Raw genomic sequence first — 26,371 nt, 5'->3', positions numbered from 1 at the left:
TCAAACTGGAATGTCCGTTGCTTCAGTACCTGTAATTATTATCATTTGCACATTAAAAATGAACAGTCTCTATTGCTTTCATATTTGTAATTTAAATTCATTCATTTCTGAGGCATTTTATAAAATTATTTATTTTCTGAGTCCCAGATGTATTTTTCATCCAAAATAATAGCAAAAAGAACAGAATTAATTTAATAAAAAACAAACAAACTCATTCAACCAATGAGGTCATGATTGTTAGATAATTATATGCAGATTATGTACAAGACCAAATGAAGACCACACTTTAAAAGTATATTTAATTGTGTAAAGTAAATACCCATGCATTACCAGAATTAAAAAAATAAATTGAGTCCACATATTCTTTCTTTGATTAAAATCTCAATAATTTCAGTTCAGTATCATGAAAACAGATGACCTTATGAAGTCTTTAAAACATATTTTGACAGCGTCAATATATGCTGAGTCGCTATTGAGGCCTGTAATAACACATCTGTTAAGGATGTGAGCCTTTGAGTTGACAAAGCGGATTTCAGTGGGATTTAAGAGGGAAGCATTGACTCCTAATGAGTCTTACAGAAGGAAGTGAATAAATTTCAGTCCCCATGTTCGTTACTATGATAAATTTGCAAAAAATATTCCATGTGGTCTTTAATTAATTTAAACATTAAATTAAAACTGGATTTCCTACTGTAATCATGAAGATTTTCTAAAATTGTTTTTTATTATGCTCCCCATATATATATATGGGGAGCATATAGTTGCCAGTTTGTCCTTCCGCACTTCTGTACTTCCGTACGGTCACACTTTTGTTACAGATTCTCATAGCACCTTCAATACTTCACCGATCTCTTTCATATTTGGCATGTAGATACCTTGCATGGACCTCTACCTTTTGATGATGTTTGAGGTCACTGGGGTCAAGGTCAAGGTCACCAAGGCTAATAATAGACTTTTGTTACAGTTTCTCATAGCACCTTCAATACTTTACTGATCTCTTTCATATTTGGCATGTAGATACCTTGCATGGACCTCTACCTTTTTGATGACGTTTGAGGTCGCTGGGGTCAAGGTAAAGGTCACCAAGGCTTATAATAGATTTTTCCGTCACACTTTTGTTACAGTTTCTCATAGCACCTTCAATACTTTAACGATCTCTTTCATATTTGGCATTAGGTACCTTGCATGGACCTCTACCTTTTGATGACGTTTGAGGTCACTGGGGTCAAGGTCACCAAGGCTAATAATAGATTTTTCCGTCACATTTTTGTTACAGTTTCTCATCCCACCTTCAATACTCTTTCATATTTGGCATGTAGATACCTTGCATGGACCTCTACCTTTTGATGACGTTTGAGGTCACTGGGGTCAAGGTAAAGGTCACCAAAGCTAATAATAGATTTTTCCTTCACACTTTTGTTACAGTTTCTCATAGCACCTTCAATACTTTACCGATCTCTTTCATATTTGTCATGTAGGTACCTTGCATGGACCTCTACCTTTTGATGAGGTTTGAGGTCACTGGGGTCAAGGTCAAGGTCACTGAAGCTAATATTAGATTTTTTCAAGGTCTCATTTTTTCCACACAATTAACCCATATATCAACAAAGCATCATTGGGGAGCATCCATCAGTTTTACTGATATCCTTGTTGGTATAAGTACAAAACACTTTAAATGTTTAGAACAAAGTGAAAGAGACAAAAAAAAAAATATCCTTTTTTTTATATCAAATAGTTCGAGATATTCAATCCACCTATTTGTTGGTACTGACGTTAGGGCAATGCTCTTAGTAAAAGGGGGGGAAATTGACGGTTTATAATGCTGTATTTTATTTTAAAAAATACTTTTTTTTCAAAAAATATTTCATAGAATGTTTTTTTAAGATGTATGTCTCATTTTTATGAACACTAATTTCATAGTTATAAAATTAACAAGAGCTTTCACCATAGGATGACTTATGCCCCCTATAAATGCTTGATAGAAATCATGAGCTTTTTTGAAACCTAAACGCTGATTTTGAAACCCAAATGCGGACCCTTAGTTCAAGGTCAAGGTCACAGGGGTCAAAATTTGTGTGCGTATGGAAAGGCCTTGTCCATATACACATGCATACCAAATATTAAGGTTATTTCTCAAGAGACATAGTAGTTATGAGCATTTTTCAAAGCCTAAATGCAGATTTCGAAACCTAAACGCAGACCCTTAGTTCAAGGTCAAGGTCACAGGGGTCAAATTTTTGTGTGTATGGAAAGGCCTTGTCCATTTACACATGCATACCAAATATGAAGGTTATTTCTCAAGGGCCATAGAAGTTATGAGACTTTTTCGAAACCTAAATGCAGATTTCGAAACCTAAACGCAGACCCTAAGTTCAAGGTCAAGGTCACAGGGGCCAAAGTTTGTGAGCGTATGGAAAGGCCTTGTCCATATACACATGCATACCAAATATGAAGGTTATAGCTCAAGGGACATAGAAGTTATAAGCTTTTTTCGAAACCTAAACGCAGATTTCGAAACCTAAACGCGGACCCTAACTTCAAGGTTAAGGTCACAGGGGTCAAAATTTGTGTGCGTTTGGAAAGGCCTTGTCCATATACACATGCATGCCAAATATGAAATTGCTATCTGAAGCGACATAGAAGTTATGAGCATTTTTCGAAACCTAAACGCAAAGTGTGATGGACAGACGGACGGACAGTCCGATCATAATATGCCCTCCTTCGGGGGCATAAAAAGTTGTCACGAGGACACTATTAGTGGCAGATGTAAACTCAGTAGCAGCAGTAAAATAGTTATGAATGAAATGTACATGAGCCAGTTTATGGATGTACACTATTGATAATGGCAGTTTAGTGTAGCAAAATTCTCAGTGGGGTAGGCCAGTTTTTGTATGAGTGAATTTAAGTCCCTTTGAAAGTGTAACAAAATAAATATTTTTGGCAATGTTTTTTTTGTTTGTTACTGTCTAAAAAATGTAAAAACTTAACTGAATTTGTATCTGCACAAACAGATGGAATATGGATTGTATGCATACATGTTTAGATTTACCGGTAGTTGAAATACTTGCAAAACGCCCCTGATATGTTTGCATGCACAAGTAAATAGTATATACATATTTTTTTTCACTGACCAAACCCAAGGCTCAGACTTGCAGTTTATAATGTTCCTCTTATCTATGTTAGTGTATGTATTTAGTGTGTATGACATTATGTGACCCGCTCATAATTTTGTCGTGCAGGATGGTATTTTGGTCATAAGTTTGTGCAAATGATTATCATATCAAGACAACCTATCATGTGCATCAAACGTTGTCGCTCCCGTAAATGTCCAAGTCACAATGGACTATTTGTGTTTTTTTTTATATTCCTTATATAATTATATTTATATATTGAACGTATATTTTTATGTCCGGCCCATTACTTTGTCCTGCATCATGGATTCCAAAATATTTTGGCACAAGTGATCATCATAGACGCTTTGTAGCATGCAAAGAAACATGTCACTTTCTTTAAAGTCAAGCCGGGGAATCCATGTCCTTAGGATACATTTCTTGTCATTAACTTAAAACAAAATTGTTCATACTATAGACACATATTTAGTTCTATTAATGTCAAAGGCTAGCCTTAAATAGATCTCACAGAAAAGCATTAAAAAACCCAAACAAAAGCACGGCATATCGGGTGCCAACGCTCGGCTGTGGGTGCAGTTTTGAATTAAAGAAAGATTGTCAGATTATTTTTTTTTAAGAGGTCACAGTGACCTTGATCTTTGACCTAGTGACCCAAAAATGGGTGTGGCGCGTAGAACTCATCAAGATGCAGCTACATATGAAGCTTGAATGCTGTAGGTGGAAGCACTTTCATTTTAATACCAATGTTCAAAAGGTTAACAAAATGTTAAGGTTTTAGCACAACGCAGACGGCGGATGGCGGAAAGACATGAAGAGCTGGCTATGACAATAAACAGACGAAAACAGCCAAGCTAAAAAAACAGATTCAAAAGTAAGGACAGTGCCTCCTGGTGTGAAATGTTAATCAATCTTTAATATTTGTTTTTATTCATTAATTAATTTCTAATTTCTCAAGCTCAAAAAGATGGATCAAATATCAATGCCTCACATATCCTCCTCAAAACAATAGGAAAACAGGATTCTCTTTTTCCAGCCTTCAATCAAGACAGCCTGCTTCATTCCAACACAGCCGCCCAATTGTCCTGAGCCATCTTGCCCCCTTGAATAATAATTCCAAACCAATTGCACAAGGTTATTACTTCCATTCACTCTGAATTGTGGTCAGTGTTAGATTAACCATCATATTGTTCAGCTCAAATTTAAAACGTATTCTAGTTCAGATGTTGGTGACTGCTTGTTTTTCAGGCTTTCAAGACATGTGAGGTGTATAATTAGGGTTTGTAAGGTGTTTTAAGCCGGCGTCCCTTTGTGCTTCCTAATTGGCGGTTATCCTAAGCTCCAGGTAACAGCTGGTTACGCTGGAGTGCATAGTAAACTGATGGGGTGTTATATAGGAAAAGCCTCAACTGGGATACATGTACCAATAAAGTAGCTTTTTAAAATAGGATCTGGTAAGGATCTGGCAAAAGAAGGTTGTGTACTTGCGACATAATGTTTATAGCTTATTTAGAAAGTTGGTTTAAATCTCATAACACATGTATAATGGTAGTACCATACAAGAGTTCATTGTGTCCTGACATGCCATATAGGACATTGTGAGAGCTTAAAAACTAAGTGCATAGCTGGAATTCATACCATAACCTTGTATTGTTGGCATGACAAACTGATTCAGCCTTTGTCAAATCTTTGTAGAACTCCTTGAAAGAAACTCAGATTTAATCTGTGGTTTCAAAAACACTAGGGTGCATTATTTTAGGGGTATTTTACAGGCAACTCACACCCAACCATCCCTGTTGGTTAATCACTTAGCAGCCATGAAAACCCAAACCATAGAAACCATTTTAAATAATTTATTTGTGAGAAGCGACTTTTTGAGGTCTTGGGGTACTTTTCATGAAAACCAAACAAAGTTATATTTTACCCCGATATCTTGAGTATAGAAAGATAAAACATTATTTTATGTAAGAACTTAAAAAAAAGAACAGTAACTTTGTGTTTATACAACAAGAGGTATGATATTTTAAAATTTTGATCTTTTTCTAATGGTTTATCGCTTACCACAGAACCTTTATGCACTAAAGTCTTGTTGAATTGTTTTACAGGAGCTGATTGCAATATGTTACGTCTAATATAACCAATTAATTTTAGGTTTATTTTATAGATTACTAATCAGAATAATGTATAGCATTACACAAATCTGTTTCCAAATGCTTCAATACATAGTTGCCAAAGAAGTTAATAAGTGCAAAACTAATCGATGATTCAGCATTCGTACCTACTGCTATGAGTAAGTCGACAGCCTTTAAATGAGGCGAAAGATGTATTTTGTAACCCATGATATGTATACCACATGTACAGGGGGAATTTTGTGTAACTGAGTAGAACAATGATGCATGTGTATCTGTTACACTGCACTGGGAACCCTTGCACTGCAGGTAATCAGGTAACATGCACTTTTAACTGATGAATGTCATTATCAGTAATAGAGGCGTGGAATCAGTTTATAGCGAATTTCAAATATTTAAGATATGTTTAGCCCACAAACGTTCTATTATTGCCTATCCTTCATTTTTCTATTGATTTTTTTCCCCCAAAATATTGAAATTTACTTTTTACACACAATTTACAAAATCATGTACATTCACTTAATTAATTAATTAATTAATTAACCAGTCGCCACCTGTCAATCAAATTTTCCGATAAGCCAATCAGATATCGATTTTTCACACACCCCTTAGCAGCGTTTATCTGGCAGCCATTTTGTCCGACAAACAAAGCATGTAGTACATATGGAATGAGCGTAACTTTTAACGGTTTACACAGATTGTATATCAAATGCCTGCTTAATGCTGTTTGATCATAATTTAAAACTGTAGGTGTTATACACACTGTATAAAAGGACATTATTTTACTTATCTTTCTTGAAAATATGAACGAGTAATGAAAAAAATGAACACAACAGCTGTGCGTTCTTTAAAACGTGTTAAAGCGTTTCATGCACAATATAATTGAGCAGTTTGGGCAACCTAATAATTGCCACAGTGTCACGTGTTTCTTTTTAATAATCTCGGCGTAATTGTCGATAATTAATAAATAACAGTATATGTTCATCAGAATGTAGGAACATTGAGGCATTGTTAGGTTCTGTACACAAGAAAAGAAAACTGTTTAATTACTGCCAATAACATATTTATTTTCTGTGGATTATAAACAACGGAAACATTCATAAATTATTAACTTAAATATTGTTTTAACTAAAGTAAAAACAACAGCAAAGGGTGTGTTCAACGCGGCTTAGCCAGCTATACTATCGTGACTTCATATGTAAAGTGTACAATACATTATATTGATATGGGGAGAAATGTGAACATTGCAATGAACATATAAAGGTGATCTAATAATAAACAAATGCAGTATATACTTAATAAATTACATTCGAATATTCGTGAATAGCACTGGAAAACCAACATTTAATTTTTCGAAAGTGAACTGTAAGAGGTTCGCATTAAAAAAATGATATAAAAATGCATATCGGACTATATGTAAATGAAACCACGAAATTAGGCATATATTAAATTATGGTTTAACTCAAAATTTGATTTATATCTTAATAAAGACAATCTTTGTCTCTGTTTGAAAATAACACAATAAACCAGAGATCTATACATTTTAATAAACGGGAAAACGCACTCATTCGTAATGATATAGATGCGGCATTTGGATTTGATACTTAATATATATTCATCTAAATAATTATATATAAATATATAATTTATAAATAGCCCTAAGGATGTTTAATAAAAATCCAAGATTATAATAAAATAAATGTTCATTTTTACATATTTTATTCAGCTCCTTATATATGTATATGAAACGTTTCTGATAGTCAGTCTTTCGTTTACATATTTATTTTGATTACGCAATTTCTCTCTACAGCATATATGATTGTATTAAAGTTTTACAAAGCAGTTTATTTTATTTTGCCGCTTTAACAATTTATATTTTAGAAAATAGCCTGATACATCATTACAAAATATACGATTTCACCCGCCTAATCCGCCATCATTGCGATCTGCTTGTCGGAGTTTTCCAATCACTTTACCACGTGACTGTGTGGGCGGAGCGATCGATAATTTGGCGACTGGTCAATTGACCCGTTACCATCATGTATGTAATGTGTTTTCATTTTATTATTACAATCATTACACCACCTGAATTAATATCATACTTCCTTAAATTTTTTTATCTTTTTATGCCCCCCTTCGAAGAAGAGGGGGTATATTGTTTTGCACATGTCGGTCCGTCCGTACGTCCGTCCACCAGATGGTTTCCGGATGATAACTCAAGAACGTTTATGCAAAGGATCATGAAACTTCATAGGTACATTGATCATGACAGGCAGATGACCCCTATTGATTTTCATGTCACTAGGTCAAAGGTCAAGGTCACAGTGACTCGTTCTTGGATGCAGTTTAGGACCACATTTGCAGATTATATTATGTACTGGTGAAACAGTAAAATGGTTTCCGGATGATAACTCAAGAATGCTTTTGCCTAGGATCATGAAACTTCAAAGGGACATTGATCATGACCGGCAGATGACCCCTATTGATTTTCAGGTCACTAGGTCAAAGGTCAAGGTCACAGTGACTCGATAGAGTAAAATGGTGTCCGGATGATAACTCAAGAATGCTTATGCCTAGGATCATGAAACTTCATAGGGACATTGATCATGACTGGCAGATGACCCCTGTTGATTTTCAGGTCACTAGGTCAAAGGTCAAGGTCACAGTGACTCGAAAGAGTAAAATGGTTTCCGGATGATAACTCAAGAATGCTTACGCCTAGGATCATGAAACTTCATAGGTACATTGATCATGACTTGCAGATGACCCCTATTGATTTTCAGGTCACTAGGTCAAAGGTCAAGGTCACAGTGACAAAAAACGTAATCACACAATGGCTACCACCACAACTGACAGCCCATATGGGGGGCATGCATGTTTTACAAACAGCCCTTGTTTTACTTTTACTTAAAAAATTATTTATGTATGACACAATAATGTTAAGCGATTCTTTAATGAAATAAAAGATTTGGTTGTATACAACAAAACTTGAACTATGGTTACAATGCTCAAACAAGATAAAACCTAATTACCCCGGTGTGTAAGATTTGCTAGTATTCACAATTTGTGGTTCCACAACAAATGTGGGTGAACGTGTTGGTATTGGCATAAACTTGGTCGTTTTGAATTTCATGTAAGTTAACAACATTTTATTAATGGCACCCTGATAAGATTATTAATCTGTCCAAATAAATATTCCTCATCTATATTTATTTATTGGTTTAAGATTGAGAAAATCTGATCCTCACATTAAAACTATACTGGTTTTAAAGAAAGTGACTCACTTCCCATTAGGTAATCAAGATCCCATCTGGACATCAAAGTTCCTATTTCTGACAGATACCCACAGTTAATGCTCAACAGGCTCTAATCTGATTCACTTGAATAAATGCTTTGATAAATATCAAGTATTCATTCTCTATGATTGTCCTGTTTAAAAGAGCTTTGACATTAAAATAAATTGATTTGTCATAATCACGGTGCCTATACCATGTGACTTTTTCGGATCTGTGTTTGGAGAATGCGGTTGAACTTTACTGAAAAAATGCTTATTTGTTTAAAAAGATCATGATACCTATAGAAAACTCGTACAAATGAACGGGCTTTCCACTTTATCCCATTAAAAATGATGAAATATTTAAAAAGAGATCCTTAAAAATGTTAACTGGGTCGCGTTTTATTCTCCAAACACAGATCGGAAAAAGTCACGTGGTATAGGCACCGTGATAATAATAATTATGAAACAGCAAATAAAACGATTTTAGATTCTGTTGCATGGGGCAAACATAGGTAAGTACATTTCCTCAACAGTGGTTGATTGACAGAAAAATAATGATACTAACAAAACTGATTTTTTACTAACTTTAGTAAGCATTAATTATACCCCGCCATTACTAGTTATGGGGTTATACTGGCATTGCCATGCACATCCCCTTTCTGGGTCTTAAGCTTGTTCTCAGAAATACAAGTCTTCATGGGGTGTTTACATTCTCGAAAAAATATCCGATAAGATTGCAAACTACTCATTTTAATGTATGTAATGTGGCTAAGAATTGTTTAGAAAAACATTAGTAACATTACTCATAACTTTTTTATTCTATTGACGATCATTTTCAACAAAACAAATCAAAACACATCAACACCGTACATCTTTTAAAAAGACATTTATTGTTTTCTGTACAATCACTCCTTTTGCTTACAATACTATGATGTTTTTCATTAATATTAGAAATATTACACTTTGAGAAATCAAATCAGTAACATTTGTTACAATCTAGTGGTAGTAAAACCTTCCTGTATTATTTGTTTTCTTCCTGTATTAAGGAAATATTGCACATGAAGTACACATATTAAAAGTATCATGTTGTTATCTAAACGGAGATATTATAGCATAGGGGAGGAATCATAAATAGAATTTCTGCAATGTAGCTCTGAGCCATATTTCACAATGGGATCATGACAAAAATATCCACATTCCTGAGCTAATGGTTTCCTGCCATTATTTTCTGCACTTACTGAATGCAATAAGGTTTTCAATATATTCCTTTTTTGTCATGTTTTAATGATTTTGATTAAAAATAGTTTAATTGTAAGAAATGACTATTTGCATGAAACAATCACTGTTCTTTAAACTACCGGTATATAAAAAAGATCCTTTTTATAATATATCATTTTTCCTGTTTATTATCATTATTACATGTATTATGAGTGAATGTCAATAAAGCCTTTGATCCTGTGATGGGTGCAGCCGGCATCCAACCGTGAACTAATGGATTGCCTAATGTGCCGTGAAATGGTCGTGAAATGGTTGTCTTATTGTAATGTAACAGCCAGTGATGATTGAAGCAGTATTACCCAGGTATCTGTTTATTGTTGGAGAGTGAAGCCTAGCCATGCAAGAGATTAAACATGAAAGCTGGAAGTAGGAGGCATGCTAACCCGATCATGTGACCTTGATAAGAGCATTTGTGTGGGGTAAAAAGGGACCGACTACTTGTAGCTCCCTAGTTGATAGGAATGCTACGGTAATTTTGACCTTGATGAGAACATATGTGTGGGAGTGTTGTGGAAAGGGGCAATAAAGGGTTTGACTAGCTCCCTAGGGCCATTACGGGTTGGTAGGAATCTCTTGGGTCTAGGAGTGTCTATTTTCATTCTGAGTCATGGCGGATTGCTTGAGTTAATTTAGTATTTTACTTCAATGGGAGGTTAAATTGAGTTCACATCATGACATTGTGGGTAGGGTATATTGTTGTAATGTTGTGACACAATGTAGCAGTTAGATTATGAAATCTCACCATACAATCCCAGTAGAAGCTCAATGACAGGAAACACATTGTGATAATCTGTTGAATAGTCATGTGCTTTCCCCATGTGTACAACAGAATATGGAGAATGTTTTAGCCTTGACCAAATCGAGGTCATGCTCAACTATGAATTATCTCAACTGTATCTTGTCATGTCTGGAGTGGGCAGCATTTACTCTGTGTTCATACAGCTGATGGAATTAGGATGGTGCTGTTTGATTCATTTACAATGAAGTGATTGTAGAAATTCAGAGTAAAGTAAATAAGGGATCCATCTATGTTATTTTAAGGTCACAGCAGTGAATTACCAGTAATGAAGTTATTGCAATATAAAGGTTCTAAACCAGATTAAACTGCTTTGGGATTAATTAACAAATGAATTTACAAATAATTAAAAAAATGAAAAAAAGATTTATGTAGTTAAAACACAAACTATTGCATAATTTAATATACATTCATAATATAAATATTTTTTGTAACACAGTCATATAGTTCATTTTTTGCTGCAGTTTTTTTCCTGATACTGAATCTAATTCTTTGTTGGCAATTGTTTTTATAAATTATAAAATCAACACTTATTTGATAAGCCAGACAACTAGAGAAGGTGCAAAACCACTGTTGATCAATGCCAATGTGTAAAAGTGTGACAAACATTTTTGAGACTGAAATTTTAGTTTGAAATATAGATGACTTCAGATTAGAAAATTGTTATTAAGGATGTAACAATTTAGCATTACATGTAGAAAGAAGTAAAAATCAGGATCTGGAAAACATTTTAAAATAGCAATTAATTAGAATTAAAGGTATTAAAAATATTGGTGTTCAACTGTACCATGATGTTATCAGTTTAAATTATGCTAAGACTAAAATACATACATAAACTTGTTCACTACATGTTAAGTAGCCGTGGCTTAACATTTAATTAATGCCCATGAACTGTGACCAACTAGCTACCTGTCAAAACCACTACCTCTATCTACTGACTGGACAGATTGCCAGTGACATAAATGACCTCCATAAATGAGAGTTACAGGTTTATGGCCTGGTAGTGTGATGGGTTTTCCCCAGTAAGTGGTGACTCATGACCTGGCATCAGTGACCACTTGACCACTGAGAGAGCCTCTAGGCAGTCAGTCAAAGGGAGAGAACTCTTCTTCCAGTATTGTTGATAGAACACCGGTATTTTGTTGCTCAGGTTTTATGTTGATACTGGATAGATGTAAGCTATGAACATTTTTAACCCTTTCAGTGCGGGAACCAAATTAAAAAGGCCTTTGCAAACAGTTTGGATCCAGATGAGACGCCACAGCGTCTCATCAGGATCCAAACTGTTTGCTATTCTGATAGTATTCTTTGGAAAAAAATCGAATAAAATGCTAATTTTAAAAATTCAGCAGACGACATTTTTGCAGACTACAAATTTCCCAGCATGCAAAGGGTTAAAGTATATGAGCCTCTCTCTGCTAAAACCAGGCTGAATGCATGCACAGAAAGTTTCGTCCCTGATTAGCCTGTGCAGTTCACACAGGCTAATCAGGGACCGCATTTTCTGATTGCATTGTATTGTATCGTTCGTTTAAATGACGTCTCTTCTTACTTGAAATCCACTTAAGGCTGACTGCACAGGCTTATCTGGGGTGACACTTTGCGCACATGCATTGCCTCATTTTCGCAGGGAAAGGCTCAAATATATTTTTGTCAGTAATTTCCTTGTAATGTTGAGCTGAAAACTATACCATACACTATTCACATCAAAGTTACTTGGTTATTACTCATGTCTTACAAGAGTCAGAATGGTACAATAGGTCTTTATGGTGACTGTCTTGGGACCAGAAAAACTGATTTGATTTCCACTTGGGTGCTTTCTCAAGAACTTTCCAGGAGCACAAATAACTGATTTTTCCCCAAAAAAGCAAATGTTTTTTTCAATGAGCCTTTTAATAAAATCTGAAATAAATAGGTTTAAACTTAATCATATTTCACATTTTACAATAATAATCAAATGCCACAGTGTTAACAATGCTGGGATTTTATAATCAGTTCCAGATATTGCACATTCAATATTATAATGAACATTTTATCGTTTGTACCAGTACCCTTTTTCAAAAAGTTACATGACTTTTAACAGCACAATGTTTGTATTCTAACATGATGACTCACCTTTATGAACTAAAATTTATACTAATCTATTGACCTTATTTCAATAGACTCCAGAAAGTTTATGCCAATTATCATGTAGATCAATTGCTGAGTAATGGTTTTATGGAGATCAAATAGTTAGTTAGTATTCCTTGTTTACAGACAGTATTCGGTGTCAAAGAGAATGGCCCCCAAAGATGTGACCACAACTATGTCTGTTATTTGTGGATTAGCTTTTTAACCCTTTAGCTGGGGGTCTTTAAATAAACATAAAATCACCACATGATTTTTGATGGTGTGGATCATTATCATGTTCATAAAACATATCTTAACAGCGGTATCAGTAACCATGGGCATCAAAATGTGATAAGTTAAAGTTTTTTGTGGCAAAAATAGGGACTTTGACAGTTTGAGATAGTTTGTGGGTTTAGCTTGTTTGAAGTTAAATTATACAATTTTCTAAAGTGGTTTTCTTATATAGTGGAATCATAAACACTGTGCATATGTATTTTGTAGTTAACCCATTTATGCCTAGCGTCTAGAAAAAAGGCCTTGGCAAACAGCGTAGGCACAAATGAGACGCTGCATGAAGCGGCTTCTCATCAGGGTCTGCGCTGTTTGCTTAAAGGAATTTCTGTAAGTAATATTTAAAAAATAGAAATAAATATACTAGACATCCCTAATTTTGAGAATAAATTGATCCAATTTAAAAGGATGGGAGTGTCCACTAGGCACAAATGGGTTAATGATGTCCCTCTGTGCCTGATGCTGCATTATGTGCAGACTCAGAGTGTGTCCCAGCACTCCTACATTATTAACTTACTAGACTTAATAGAATAGTTAGGACACATTTTGAATTATTAAAGCTGCAATTTCCAGCTATTTAGTTGAATGATTTTAAATTTTGGTGTTGTCTTATTCTGTGGGTGGAAGCCGGAGTACCATGGGGAAATTACCCACCTGTCTGGTATGGTGACCACCAACCAGACTCAAGTGGGATTGGGAATTGGACCCAGTGAGAAGCACATGCAACCACTGCGCTTACCAGACATAAACCATGTGCAACCACTGTCCTAACCAGACATACACAACGTGCAACCACTGCGCTAACCAGACATAAACCATGTGCAACCACTGTCCTAACCAGACATACACAACGTGCAACCACTGCGCTAACCAGACATAAACCATGTGCAACCACTGTCCTAACCAGACATACACAACATGCAACCACTGCGCTAACCAGACAATCATACATATGCATTAATTAAGTCTTATTAAAAGTTGTCTAAAAGATAAAAACAATAAGATATCTATGTTGTGTTGATATTGAAGTCAGTATCTTAACCCTTTCCCACTCAGAGCAAAGTAAAAATGGCTATGTGCAAACAGCATAAAACCAGAACAGCCTGCGAGTCACTCACAGTCTGTTCAGGTTTTATGCTGTTTGCTGCTCATCAGTATCTAAGGGTTAGAAATGAATCCTTTAAATCTTGAATTTAGTAAGAAAGGTCTTTAATTGAACTTTCTATGGGACTACAAATGCATCAAAATACATATCTAAGTGGTAAAAGGTTAAAATACATATCTAAGTGGTAAAGGTTTAAAATATGTATCTAAGAGGTAATGGGTTAAAATACATATCTAAGTGGTAAAGGGTTAAAATACTTATCTAAGTGGTAAAGGGTTAAAATACTTATCTAAGTGGTAAAGGGTTAAAATACTTATGTAAGTGGTAAAGGGTTAAAATACATATCTAAGTGGTAAAGGAATAAAATACATATCTAGAGGTAAAGGGTTAAAATTATGTAATGTATCTAAGTGGTAAAGGGTTAAAATTATGTAATGTATCTAAGTGGTAAAGGGTTAAATTACGTATCTAAGTGGTAAAGGGTTAAAATTATGTAATGTATCTAAGTGGTAAAGGGTTAAAATACTTATGTGAGTGGTAAAGGGTTAAAATACTTATGTAAGTGGTAAACGGTTAAAATACCTATCTAAGTAGTAAATGGTTAAAATACGTATCTAAGTAGTAAATGGTTAAAATACGTATCTAAGTAGTAAATGGTTAAAATACGTATCTAAGTAGTAAATGGTTAAAATACGTATCTAAGTGGTAAACGGTTAAAATACCTATCTAAGTAGTAAATGGTTAAAATACGTATCTAAGTGGTAAAGGGTTAAAATTATGTAATGTATCTAAGTGGTAAAGGGTTAAAATACATACCTAAGTGGTAAAGGGTTAAAACAATTATGGGAATGGAAGTCCTCCAATGGCCCATAGATTTAACAGCATTTTATCTGCGAAAGTTCTTATTTATTTAATGTTGCATAAATAATGAAATTATGACATATTAAAAATGTTTCAAATGAAAAGTAAAGCAAAACTAATTTTTATTTGCTCCAAGATAGGCAGGTGACTCAATGATAATAATAATAACCATAGTATTGATAGAAATCATAGAATAGTTTTTGAAGTTCAATATTGAAATTGGCTGCAGTACATGTATATGGCAAAACCACATGTTGACACAGATAGCCAAGATCTAGTGAAAATTCCCCCATTTCTTTGTGCTGTTTGGCTTTGTGGTGAATTATTTATAAAACAGGTGACCACAAAAATGTTGATAAGTTTCTTAACATGATCATGAAATAGGTTAACCTTGACATAAAAGAATGAAGAGAGATGTTTGCCATGAATCATCCTTGATCTAATATTGAGAGGATTTAAAGAAAGAATTTAAGTCGCTCTGTGAAAACAGGGCTTAATACATGTGGGTTTAGTTTGCCCTAGATAAACCCTGTCTGCACAGGCTAATCAGGGATGACACTTTTCGCTTGAACTGGATTTTCGTTAAGAAGGGGATTCCTTTGAAGGAAGAATTTCATAAAAGCTGAAAGTGTTGTTCCTGATGAGCCAGTGGGGACTGCGCAGTCTAATCTGGTTTAACACTTGACGCATATGCATTAAGCCCTGTTTTCTTAGAGCTTGGCTCGTTACTGTTTAGTAGCTTGATAAAATGATTGAAAGGAAACACAAACACAGGGAGAAAGAGGTGTGGGTGCATTAGCAGTGCTGCTTTAACAGTGGTGGGCTGTCAGGAGCCATTAGCTGTGGTGGTACAAGGTGCGGTCTGTGATGACTGGTGCTATATACCAAATACCAGATCTGTGAAATATTGTTAAATGTACTGATTTCTGGGATGTACACTTGGGATGGAGGGTTTCAGGTTATCTTGGGTGGATCACAAACCCATTAGTGTTAAAAATTTGTAGTGATTCAAGATTATCATTTACAAAGGGATTTATGTTCAATACACAAAGACATTTTATGTTTAAAAAAGAAGTACAATCAAATGGACATATCAAATTGTGTCATGTTTTTTTTTTAGTAAAAAATGAAGTGTTATTGTTTATCTGGCGATGGACAATAGTTTGGAGTTCTGATATACATAATTCAAGAAAGGCCAATCAGCTGAAATGAATCTATAAAATTAATGTGCATCTGAATGATAACTGTAAAAATAATGTATGCCCCTTGAAACATAAGACACGCTGATTTGATCCATAAATTAAGTTATTGCTCAAATGCTTAGGAATTGTTGCTCTTTTTCTGATAGGATACATCATTTCTGCCATATTCATATTGATACTGTGAACAGACTTTCTGAACCTGTACTGTAAACATATGAGCCACCAGACCAGACAAGGCTTATGTGCAGGCTGGTCGGAGCTACACAGGCTGCATATGGCATAAGACCCATTTTCGCATGATGTGACTCATGTGTCCTTTTATATATACAGACTATTGACTGATTAGCTGTAAGCTTTATCACCCTGTGAATAGAAGCACTAGATGATGTTGACATTTAACTGCGTATTTCTTAAACACTGTAAACATGTTTATTGAATCTTATTGTAACTGCGTCTTTGTTTTGTAGATTCTTTTATTTTCTTGCAGACAGATATCTGAAAACGTGCCATGTTCTGTTAAAACTTTACATAATTATAATCTTAAGGTCATGCTTTTCTTTCATAACAAACAACATCTCACATAATAAACAAAGGAAAATTGAAACTATGGTTGAAGTACTAAGTGTTCATTTAAATTGATAGCCATCTACCTTAGGGCAAAGGTAATGGTTACAAACGGCAAAAATGGACGGATAATAATTGTTATAGGGATTTAAATTCAAATACTTCATTTTAAATGTAAACATAAGTGGAATAATTATTACACTTGATTGATGTCTTTAGTTTAAGAAACGATAATCAATATCAGTTTTAAGTTTTAACCCTTTCAGTGCGGGAACCGAATTTTGAAGGCCTTTGCAAACAGTTTGGATCCAGATGAGACGCCACAGAACGTGGCGTCTCATCAGGATCCAAACTGTTTGCTATTCTGATAATATTCTTTGAAAAAAAAATCAAAGAAAATGCTAATTTTAGAAATTCAGCAGACGACATTTTAGCAGATGACAAATTTCCCAGCATGCAAAGGGTTAATAACTCATATGAGCCCATCTCTGGGAAAACCAGGCTGAATGCATGTGGTTAAAGTATCAGTCTGCGCAGGCTTATCAGGGAGGACACTTCGTACTTTTATTGAATTTTTTATTTGAAGGAAGTCTCTTCTTTACAAAAAACCAGTCAAGGCAAAAAATGACCCTCGGATAAGCATGCGTGGACTGGTACAATGCTTTTCCCACATGCATTAATCCCTGTTTTCCCAGAGATTGACTACTGTTCAACAATGAGGTCACCTATGCTTTAGATTCTTTAAAACCAAGCCAATGCAAGGCAGAATATACAATGAATCAAAATATGTTTTACATTTATTCAATACTCATGCCACTTTGTTTACACCTGCCAATAGAAGTTTACTCTGCATAGCAATATCCTATCCCGGGTGTGGGTGCAACATGTATTGATTACAAAGTTGTTTATTTATCAGATTGTTTTTAAAGGTTTGAAAACAAGGAGTGCATTTGACGCCTCATTGTAAAACAGTCCATGTGACCTTCTCTTAGTACAGTTAATCATCAACAGCACAAAGCTAAAACTAATGACATGATTGCAGGCCTGATTGAGTCACTAATTTACCTGGGAACCACTCACTGGATTGTTGTAACAATTTTACAAACTGTGGCTAATTCAATAAGTTAATCTCTAACCTGCCACTACATTTTATCAAGCAATTACAAATTAGTAGTGCTTTGAGCGAAGGTGGTTAAATGCATGTGTGTTAATAGTTGTCCCAGATAAGCCTGTGCAGTCTGCACAGGCTAATCAGGCATGACACTTTCTGCTTTTATGATATTTTTTGTTCAAAGAAAGGCTCTTCATAGTAAAAATCCAGTTTAGGCGGAAAGTGTCGTCCCTGATTAGCCTGTGGGGACTGCACAGGCTAATCTGGGATGACACTTTACACATATGCCTTTAACCTTCTTTTCACAGAGCGAGCCTCAAATGTCTTCTGCTCACAAGAGTGTCCTTAACCTATTTATGCCTAGCGTCTAGAAAAAAGGCCTTTGCATGATGCGGCATCTCATCAGGGTATGCACTGTTCACTTGAAGGAATTTCTATAAGAAATATTCTAAATATAGAAATAAATATACAGATAGGTTTCATTTGAAAATCTCCTCTGAATGATGAAGCATTTTGTTTTACCATTCATTATTTCGACCAAAATTCATTAATTTGAATATGTTTTAGACATGAGCTGCTAAGTTGGAAAACTGGGCTTATTGCAAGAGTTTATAGTGTTGTTCTGGTTTAGCCTGTGCTATATTCACAGGCCAGATTAGCCTGTGTAGTCCAAAAGGCTAATCAGGGACAACACCTTCTACATTTATGATTTTTTGATGTTGAAGGAAGTCTCATCTAAACAAAAATCCAGCTTTTGCAGAAAATGAAACATGAATTAAGCCCGGTTTTTCCAGATACCAGCTCATATATTAATTTTTATTTAACGTTTTCCCACTCAGAAGCAAAGTGAAAATGGCCATGTGCAAACAGCATAAAACCAGGACAGCCTGAGAGTAAATCGCAGTCTGTTCAGGTTTAATGCTGTTTGCTGCTCATCAGTATCTAAGGTTTGGAAATGAAGCCTTTAAAACTTGAATTAGTGAGAAAGGTATTTAATTAAATTTTACTTTTTAAGGGACTACAAATGCGTCAAAATACGTATCTAAGTGGTGAAGGGTTAAATTGTCACACATAACATCGAACAAATCAATTAATGAAAAAAATCCTTTATTTTGTACAGGCTTATGGAAATATAGGATCTGACACGAGTTGTCATATCATACAATATTTTATCAAACGAGTTCAGGAATTTTGTTAGTAAGCGAGCCTTTGGTATGATATGACAATGAGTGTCGGATCTTTTTTATCACATGCTTTTAAATGAGCAAATGAAATAAATATTTACGCAAACATTATGATAAATCTCGAATGTTGTTTACATTTCGTGACATCATTCAGCAAAATAACAAAATGCCATTGGTCAATAAACGAAAAGTAAGCCAATTAAAACGCTTAAAAATGTTGTATTACACATGTGTAATATAAAAAAATATGTAATGGTTGTATTACATGTGAAACAGGTTATAGCATGTGATAAAAATAATTATTGGAAAAAAGAACATTTAATTTTTCATAATTTTTTTCCAGCTAGTTATTTAAAACATATTTGCTTTAAACCGAATCTGTTTTTTTTTGTACAGGAAAATATATATTTCAGATTGACTAATTCGTTTGAAAAAATCTGAAAGTACACCTTGTAGGACGAACTGCAGTATGTTTTGCTGAAACTGTAATATGAAATTTTGGGTTCTACCAGGAAAATAATCAGAATCAAGGAAGAATAATGCTGAACAATTCTGGAAATGTGAACTTTGTTGTAGCCTATTAGATTTTCAAGCAAATTTTGGACCTCAGCATTGAGATTTGACTTGATGAGAGAAGCTTTTATAAATACCTGCTGTTGTAATAAACTTTGGGATGCTGATTGATTTTTCTTTCATGTTGTAACTGCAAACCATATACAAAAAATCCAATTATGAATACCATTGCACTTCTAAATCTGGACAGGGTTTCATTCTATGATTTTTTTTAAATAATGGTATTTTTGCCAATTTGTGAATGGTCCATACTAGACATTAAAATAAGACAATAGCATAATACAAATTATTTAAACAAAGTCAATGGGTGTTGGGGGATATTTTCTGCTAAACAAGTCATCATGATACATGCTAATAATTGCAAAAAAATGATATTACAAGAATGCAAATTTTAATAAAGTTGATAATTATGCTAACAGTAATTAGAGAATTTGGAATATGACAGATTCACATTGTACTTCAACAAGTGTGTTTAGTGGGTTGTGGTTATATCACACTGGTAAGCAGTCCGTCTAGACCTAATAAGAGTACAATGTAACCCAATATGTTACACCATAGCAATGGGCGGTTGAACATGCAAGCAAATCAGACAAGATTTAATGGCTTATGAAATATTGGTAGATTTTCAAGACCATTCTTATTTATTTATTTAAAACAGTTAATTCCATAACATTTTAACTACAAAGAGCTATTTTGGATGAATGAAATCAATTAAACCTCTTGATTATATAAATGCTAATTGGAGAACATAGTTGAATGTTGCAAGTCATTAAGATTTTTTGTTTTTATTGATATTAAGATTAGACAAAAAAATATGTCAACACGAATTAGTTGTGAGAATGATAAAAAAGCTACTGATTTGTTGATTAAAATGCTGTGAACGGGTACAGGGACAACATGGATTGTTAAGTGGGTTGAATTCTTTTCTGTTTAACTTGACCGTAGCTCCAACTGATGCCATTATTTATATTAAAAAATTAGCCATGCTATGAGTAATACATTTTTAATACTACTTTCAGGAGTGAGTCAGCAGTGCAGGTTCCAGTCCCAGTGAAGCCCCTAGTGGCTAGCAGCACACTTGGTTCCCTAGTGGGCCCAAGCATTGCCATGGCAACTCTGCCCAGTTACCACAGACCCCACCTGCCCTTCACCTCCCTGGCCTCTCATACAGCCTTCCTGGGAACCAGTCTGCACCCGGCAACCTCCTTAGCAACCAGATCTCCATTAGCAACCAGGTCCCCATTAGTTGCTAGAACGACCCTGGAAACCAGTTGTCCGGTGAAACTGTATCCATGGAAACCAAATATGTACTTATTGTGAAATATTTGTACTTTATTCATGACTCTTGAACTTTGTTTTAATTAACTTATAAATAGTTTCCCAAAATTAGTGATTTCTGTAAACCTTACACATGTGTAATATAATAGATTCTAGTTATTAATTTAATAGGGGCATATATATGGTTAATACAGCATAAAATTGTCATAACAAAAATAAATAGTTAAATAAGTATTTATTAAATGATTCTGTTACAGAATATCTCTCATTTCTACTAATGCTCAATATAATGTAATGTTTATTTTTTATAAATGTAAAAAGTTGGGACAACTTATAGTTTACCGGTACATATATTATAAACCATCTACAGATATTCAACTTCAAATATAAAATTATTGCTCATAATCAGATGACTGACATAAATGATACATTAAACTATACAAGTGGAAGAAAACTTTAGCTTGCTGTCTTGGAACTGCTCTTGTTTTTTAATGATTTCACCAAAAAATGTTACTGTATAAATATCTACTGGAAAAGAGGGATTTGAATTGTTTGAAATAATGTCTTCATGGAAGTGGTTATACCATCAATATGCTCCTTAGTATGAAGGTACTAATTAAAATTTTCAAACAATATTTGTGTGCGCCATTACCATTTGAATTATAATGTCAATAAAATTATTCAAAAAGTGTTTATGCTCCAGAAGAGAGGCATATAGATTCAGAACTGTCCCTCAGTGTGTCAGTCTGCCTGCACTGTTTGGTTTCCGATCTCTAGCTCCACCAGTGTTCATATTCTGTTGTGTTCTGAGAAAACTGAGCAAAATGCATGAGCGTAAAGTGTCATCCCGGATTAGCCTGTGCAATACGCACAGGCTAATCAGGGACGACACTTTCCGCCTAAACTTGATTTTCGGTAAGCAGGGACTTCCTTGAAACTAAAAATACCATAAAAGCGGAAAATGTCGTCCCTGATTAGCCTGTGCGAACTGTACAGGCTAATCTGGAACGACACTTTACGCACAGGCATTATGCCCAGTTTTCTCAGAACGCGACACATATTATTGTCACCTACTGGCATTTAGTGGGGCAATTGGTATATGGACTAATTTCTTGATTCACTTCTGCTTTAGTATCCAAAGAAATTTATTGTGATTAATAAGTGCTTAATCTCAAATATATTAAATCACTGAAGTTCAGTACTGGAATTTGTCAATATTTACTCAAATCTAAAATTGTTCATTAACATTTGTTGTTTGACAGTTATTAAATACTTATCCAGTTAATGTGCCAAATGTATTAACAATTTTATTACATATGACTCAATTGTTTCGTTTCCTTGCCATGAACAAGTGTTTTGCTTTATGCTTCATAAACAATTATTTTGTCAACAATATTATTACATGGTTTTGTATGTATGCTTGATTTATAGCCTATGACTGTAAATTTGAGTTGATTAGTTTGAAAGGAAACAAACACAAGTTATGCTTTTTGGAAAGCAGACATTAAAAACAAGTTACCGGTATTGCGAAATGCATTCTTGACTGCGTTTCCCTATGTCACATGTATTATTTGCCTTGCCTAAAGCGTTTTCAATGATGAAAGTTGATTTGCATGAATGTTTTATCAACAAACACCACTGTTTTAATTATCATGTACATAGGGGAGTTATTTATTAATTTCATGGCTTTTATTTGTTATGCTTGTATGAGCTTGTTTTCACTTCATACATTCTCTGTATAGTTACTTCACATTCCATGTTCCCCATTTGAATTATTTGCAATATTTTATTAATTTATACATATATATGTGCAATGTCAATTATGTGCAATATTTGTAAATCTGATCATCGCTTATTTTTCAGTATTTCTGGATTTTTGTGAATTCCTTATCTGTTTACCTTGTTAAATTGTGAGTTTTTTTCTGATTTCATAATTTATTGTAAATTGTGTTGCAACTAAAATCCCAATGTGCAGAAATATTTCAAATTATTTTTTTACATACAATGGTAATACATAAACAATGTTAGCTTTGCAGAATTACCAAGTTCTAAAAAAGTACAATACTAAAAATATTTTATGTAATGAATAAGAACATAATCATTTATTATTTCAGTCGTTAATTGAATGCCTTTTGTGCAAAGGGCGCAATTTTAACAGGACTATGTTTATCAAAACTTAAATTTAATTGCATAAGATAATTTTTACATTTAATGGAAAGGATAATTTTTAGGATCTCTTCTCAAGTGATTTACTGGACAGCATTTCCTGCTTTATATTGTTATTGTTATGACCATGTACAGCATAATGTTCTATATTTTGCAATGATTAAAATATTTTGCAATACAGAGTGTGTTCCTAGCTTATTGTTCCTGCTTGGTAGATAATGGAAATAATAATAAACATCAGCTTCAGTGTTGTCCTTGGTCAAACTTTGTTTGGCCAGCAACATGGTATGAGAACGTGATAAGCAAAACTGATTTAAATAAGGAATGTATGACACCAACTGATGTCCTGCTGTAGCACTTGCGTGTATTGTGTGTGTGTGTGTGTATTTCAAAGTTTATGATGTCCTTTCCGAGCCAGAGACTTCATTATGTGCGGACCTGGAGTGTGCTACAGCACTCCTTCTTAATTAATTTACTAGACTCATGAAAGTTAGGACGAATTTCGAATTCTAGCTGTTATTTCTAGCTGTTTTGTTGTTACTAAAAGACTTTGCAATTTTGATGTGCTCTTGTGGTGGGGGGCGAAGCCGAAGTACCCAGAGGAAACCCCACCTGTCCGGTATAGAGACCACTAACCAATCTCACACGCTGCTGGGAACAGAATTGAACCCGGGTTGCCTATATGAGAAGCGAGTGTACCAACCACTGCGCTAGCCGCACAGCCAAAGATTAATGAATGCATTCCATTTTACTTGTATTTAGCATAGATTTGTAGAACATCCTGTGTTTTAACATAATGTTTTTATATAATGCAGAAATAAGACTACTCAGTCATGTTGGGAGGATTTCATGATGTATTGAATACTTTATAATTCAAGGGAAGTAACAGTTATTGCAGTCAAAATGTGTTGCTGGTAGTTGTCTCCCTTTCAATTATTTTATAGGTATCCATTTTGTAATTATATTAAAACTATATAAGTTACTCATTATTAAGAATTTAAAAAAAATTGCTTAACTTAAAGAAAATCATCAATCAAAGACGGTAAAATAATAAAGCATTTGTGACACATTTTATCTCTAAGTCGGAAAATACATTCATTACTTAACATAGCATTTACTAATTTGAAAATCTGTACGATGCATTGGTAGGGCAATAGCTTTTGCTTCCAGAGTGGTTAAGCTTGAATCATGGGAAAATTGAATATTTTTTATTCATTTTATTGCCAGAATTTATTAGACTAGTATTATATATTTCCTATAAATTACATTTGAAGACAAGTTTTAAACATTGCAAAAACAAACTGATTAAGTCAGTGAATAACTATTTTCCAATGGTAACTCTTCTTATTCTCAATAAAATGACTAGCATCATGAGAATGTGGATCTTGTGCTATATACCACTAGTGTAGCTCCAGACCAACCTACGCAAATCATTGGATAGGCAATTCACATACCGTAAAAATCGGAGATTTTGAATATGTCCACGTCATAAGTCGAGTCAGAAATTTCATACATATTTGTGCTTGTTTATCTATCTCCATCGGTGGAAGACACATCTCTAACTTGAGATTTGCTGATGACATTGACCTCATGGCTCAGATCTCACCAACAGACTCTATGAAATAGCAAGAGCATACTGGAATGAGGTTAGCATGGAGAAGTCGAAGATCATTGTGAACAGCATGACCAACACTAGCACAGACATCACCACGGCGAGAAGCTAGAAGTGACCAGTTTCAAGTACTTAGGCGCAACCCTGTCCAAGGATGGTACCATTACCGCTGAGGTCTAAATAAGAATTGCCATAGCAATGACCAGACTGAGCAGGTTGTGGACAAGCAGTTACATTAGCTTCCCCACCAAGTACAGGCTCTACAAGTCCCTCGTAGTCTACATCCTACTCTACGACTGCGAGACCTTGATGCTTCAAGCGGACACATAACGCAGGGTACAGGCATTTAAAAATAAATGTCTTTGAAGACTGCTCCGCATGTCCTATACGGAGCACAAGACCAAGAAGTATGTACGGAACATGATTGTTGGTCCACAAGAGCCCCTACTGGTGACCATCAAATGACGAAAGTTCGCTTGGCTTTGACACGTCACCAGGCACAACTCCCTGTGCAGGACTGTTCTCCAGGGCACGCTAGAGGGAGGTCAACGTCGAGGCCGTCAGAAGAAAAGCTGGATGGATAATGTAAAAGAGTGTACACACCTTCCTATGGATTATTTACTCTCAGCAGCACACAACAGACCTGAATGGAAGAGGATTTCTGTATCATGGTCCCTTGTTGTCCCCCCAACAGCCAAAGCGGTCAAGGGATTGATGATGATGATCTCGAAGTGTCAACATGTTTCACAACTCGAACCCAAGAATGGCAAAAGAACAAAAACTTTTAAAAATTGTTTTCAAATTACAAAATATTACCAAGTGTTTGCTTCGTAACTCTTATCCAATTAATGCCAGCATTTCAAATAAATCATAACTTGTTAATGGGTTAGATTTTATAACATGAATCATATTATTACAAACAGTTTATACTTGATCCAAAACAGGAAATTTTTTGCTAATAAAATTATATCCATATGTACTGCTATACATGCTATGTTATTTATGGTCAGATACAGAGTAACTGACAGAGTAAGTTATTTATGCTTCTTTCGATTATGTTTTAAAGTGTATAAGGATATAAATTTGTATTGAAATGAAAGTTGCATTTTAATATTTATATTGTAAATATAATTATCAAATCAATTATTGAAATGTTTATGAAAATACGAATATTGTCTTTATTATAATGACATGATCTAAGCGTTGACAAGCAGTTATCTCAATGTCGCTTTTATGTGTGTGTGTGTTTATAAAGTTTAAGGGGTAAATGTTAAAGCCTCTATAACTTCAGTGGATGTTTGTTTTAAACTGCAAGTGTATAGCAATTTTATCATAAAAAGAAAACACTTTTCTATAAATATTCAAAACATTTTATTTATAGCTTTTCAATGAATGCTCAAGTGCACCATGACGATGTAAAACAAGTGACAAAGCATGTGGACGGCAACTAACACACAAATATCTCTTTCACCTGTAAGGAACATGAAATCCCTCGCCCAAATATTTTGTTAGAAAAAACAAGAATATACTTATTAACATCAGTGTAGTACAGATGTATCATACATGTTAAACATACAACATTGATTGTACATTTGTAATAACATGAATAACGCCTGTAAGATTCATTTCAATAGGGAAACACGTGTACTTCAGGTATATGGGATTTTTTGTTGTTGCTGTAAATAAAGCAACAGTTATCATTTCAGA

General features: G+C 34.4%; 1 protein-coding gene across 1 annotated transcript in view; it reads left to right on the top strand.

Annotated features, from left to right (window-relative positions):
• LOC127846382 (protein big brother-like) overlaps positions 1-23,230 on the top strand; it is a 62,241-nt gene extending 39,011 nt beyond the window's left edge. The window contains exon 7 of the mRNA XM_052377592.1: positions 20,628-23,230. Within this exon, the coding sequence (XP_052233552.1) occupies positions 20,628-20,928 (301 nt within the window). The 3' untranslated portion in view covers positions 20,929-23,230. The remainder of the gene's footprint in view (positions 1-20,627) is intronic.
• Positions 23,231-26,371: the final 3,141 nt, after the last annotated feature.

Source organism: Dreissena polymorpha, chromosome 9, assembly GCF_020536995.1.
Source record: "Dreissena polymorpha isolate Duluth1 chromosome 9, UMN_Dpol_1.0, whole genome shotgun sequence".
NCBI classification, from domain to species: Eukaryota; Metazoa; Mollusca; class Bivalvia; order Myida; family Dreissenidae; genus Dreissena; species Dreissena polymorpha.
Note: the sequence above shows the minus strand (reverse complement) of the source record. Positions and strands in the feature narration are given on the sequence as shown.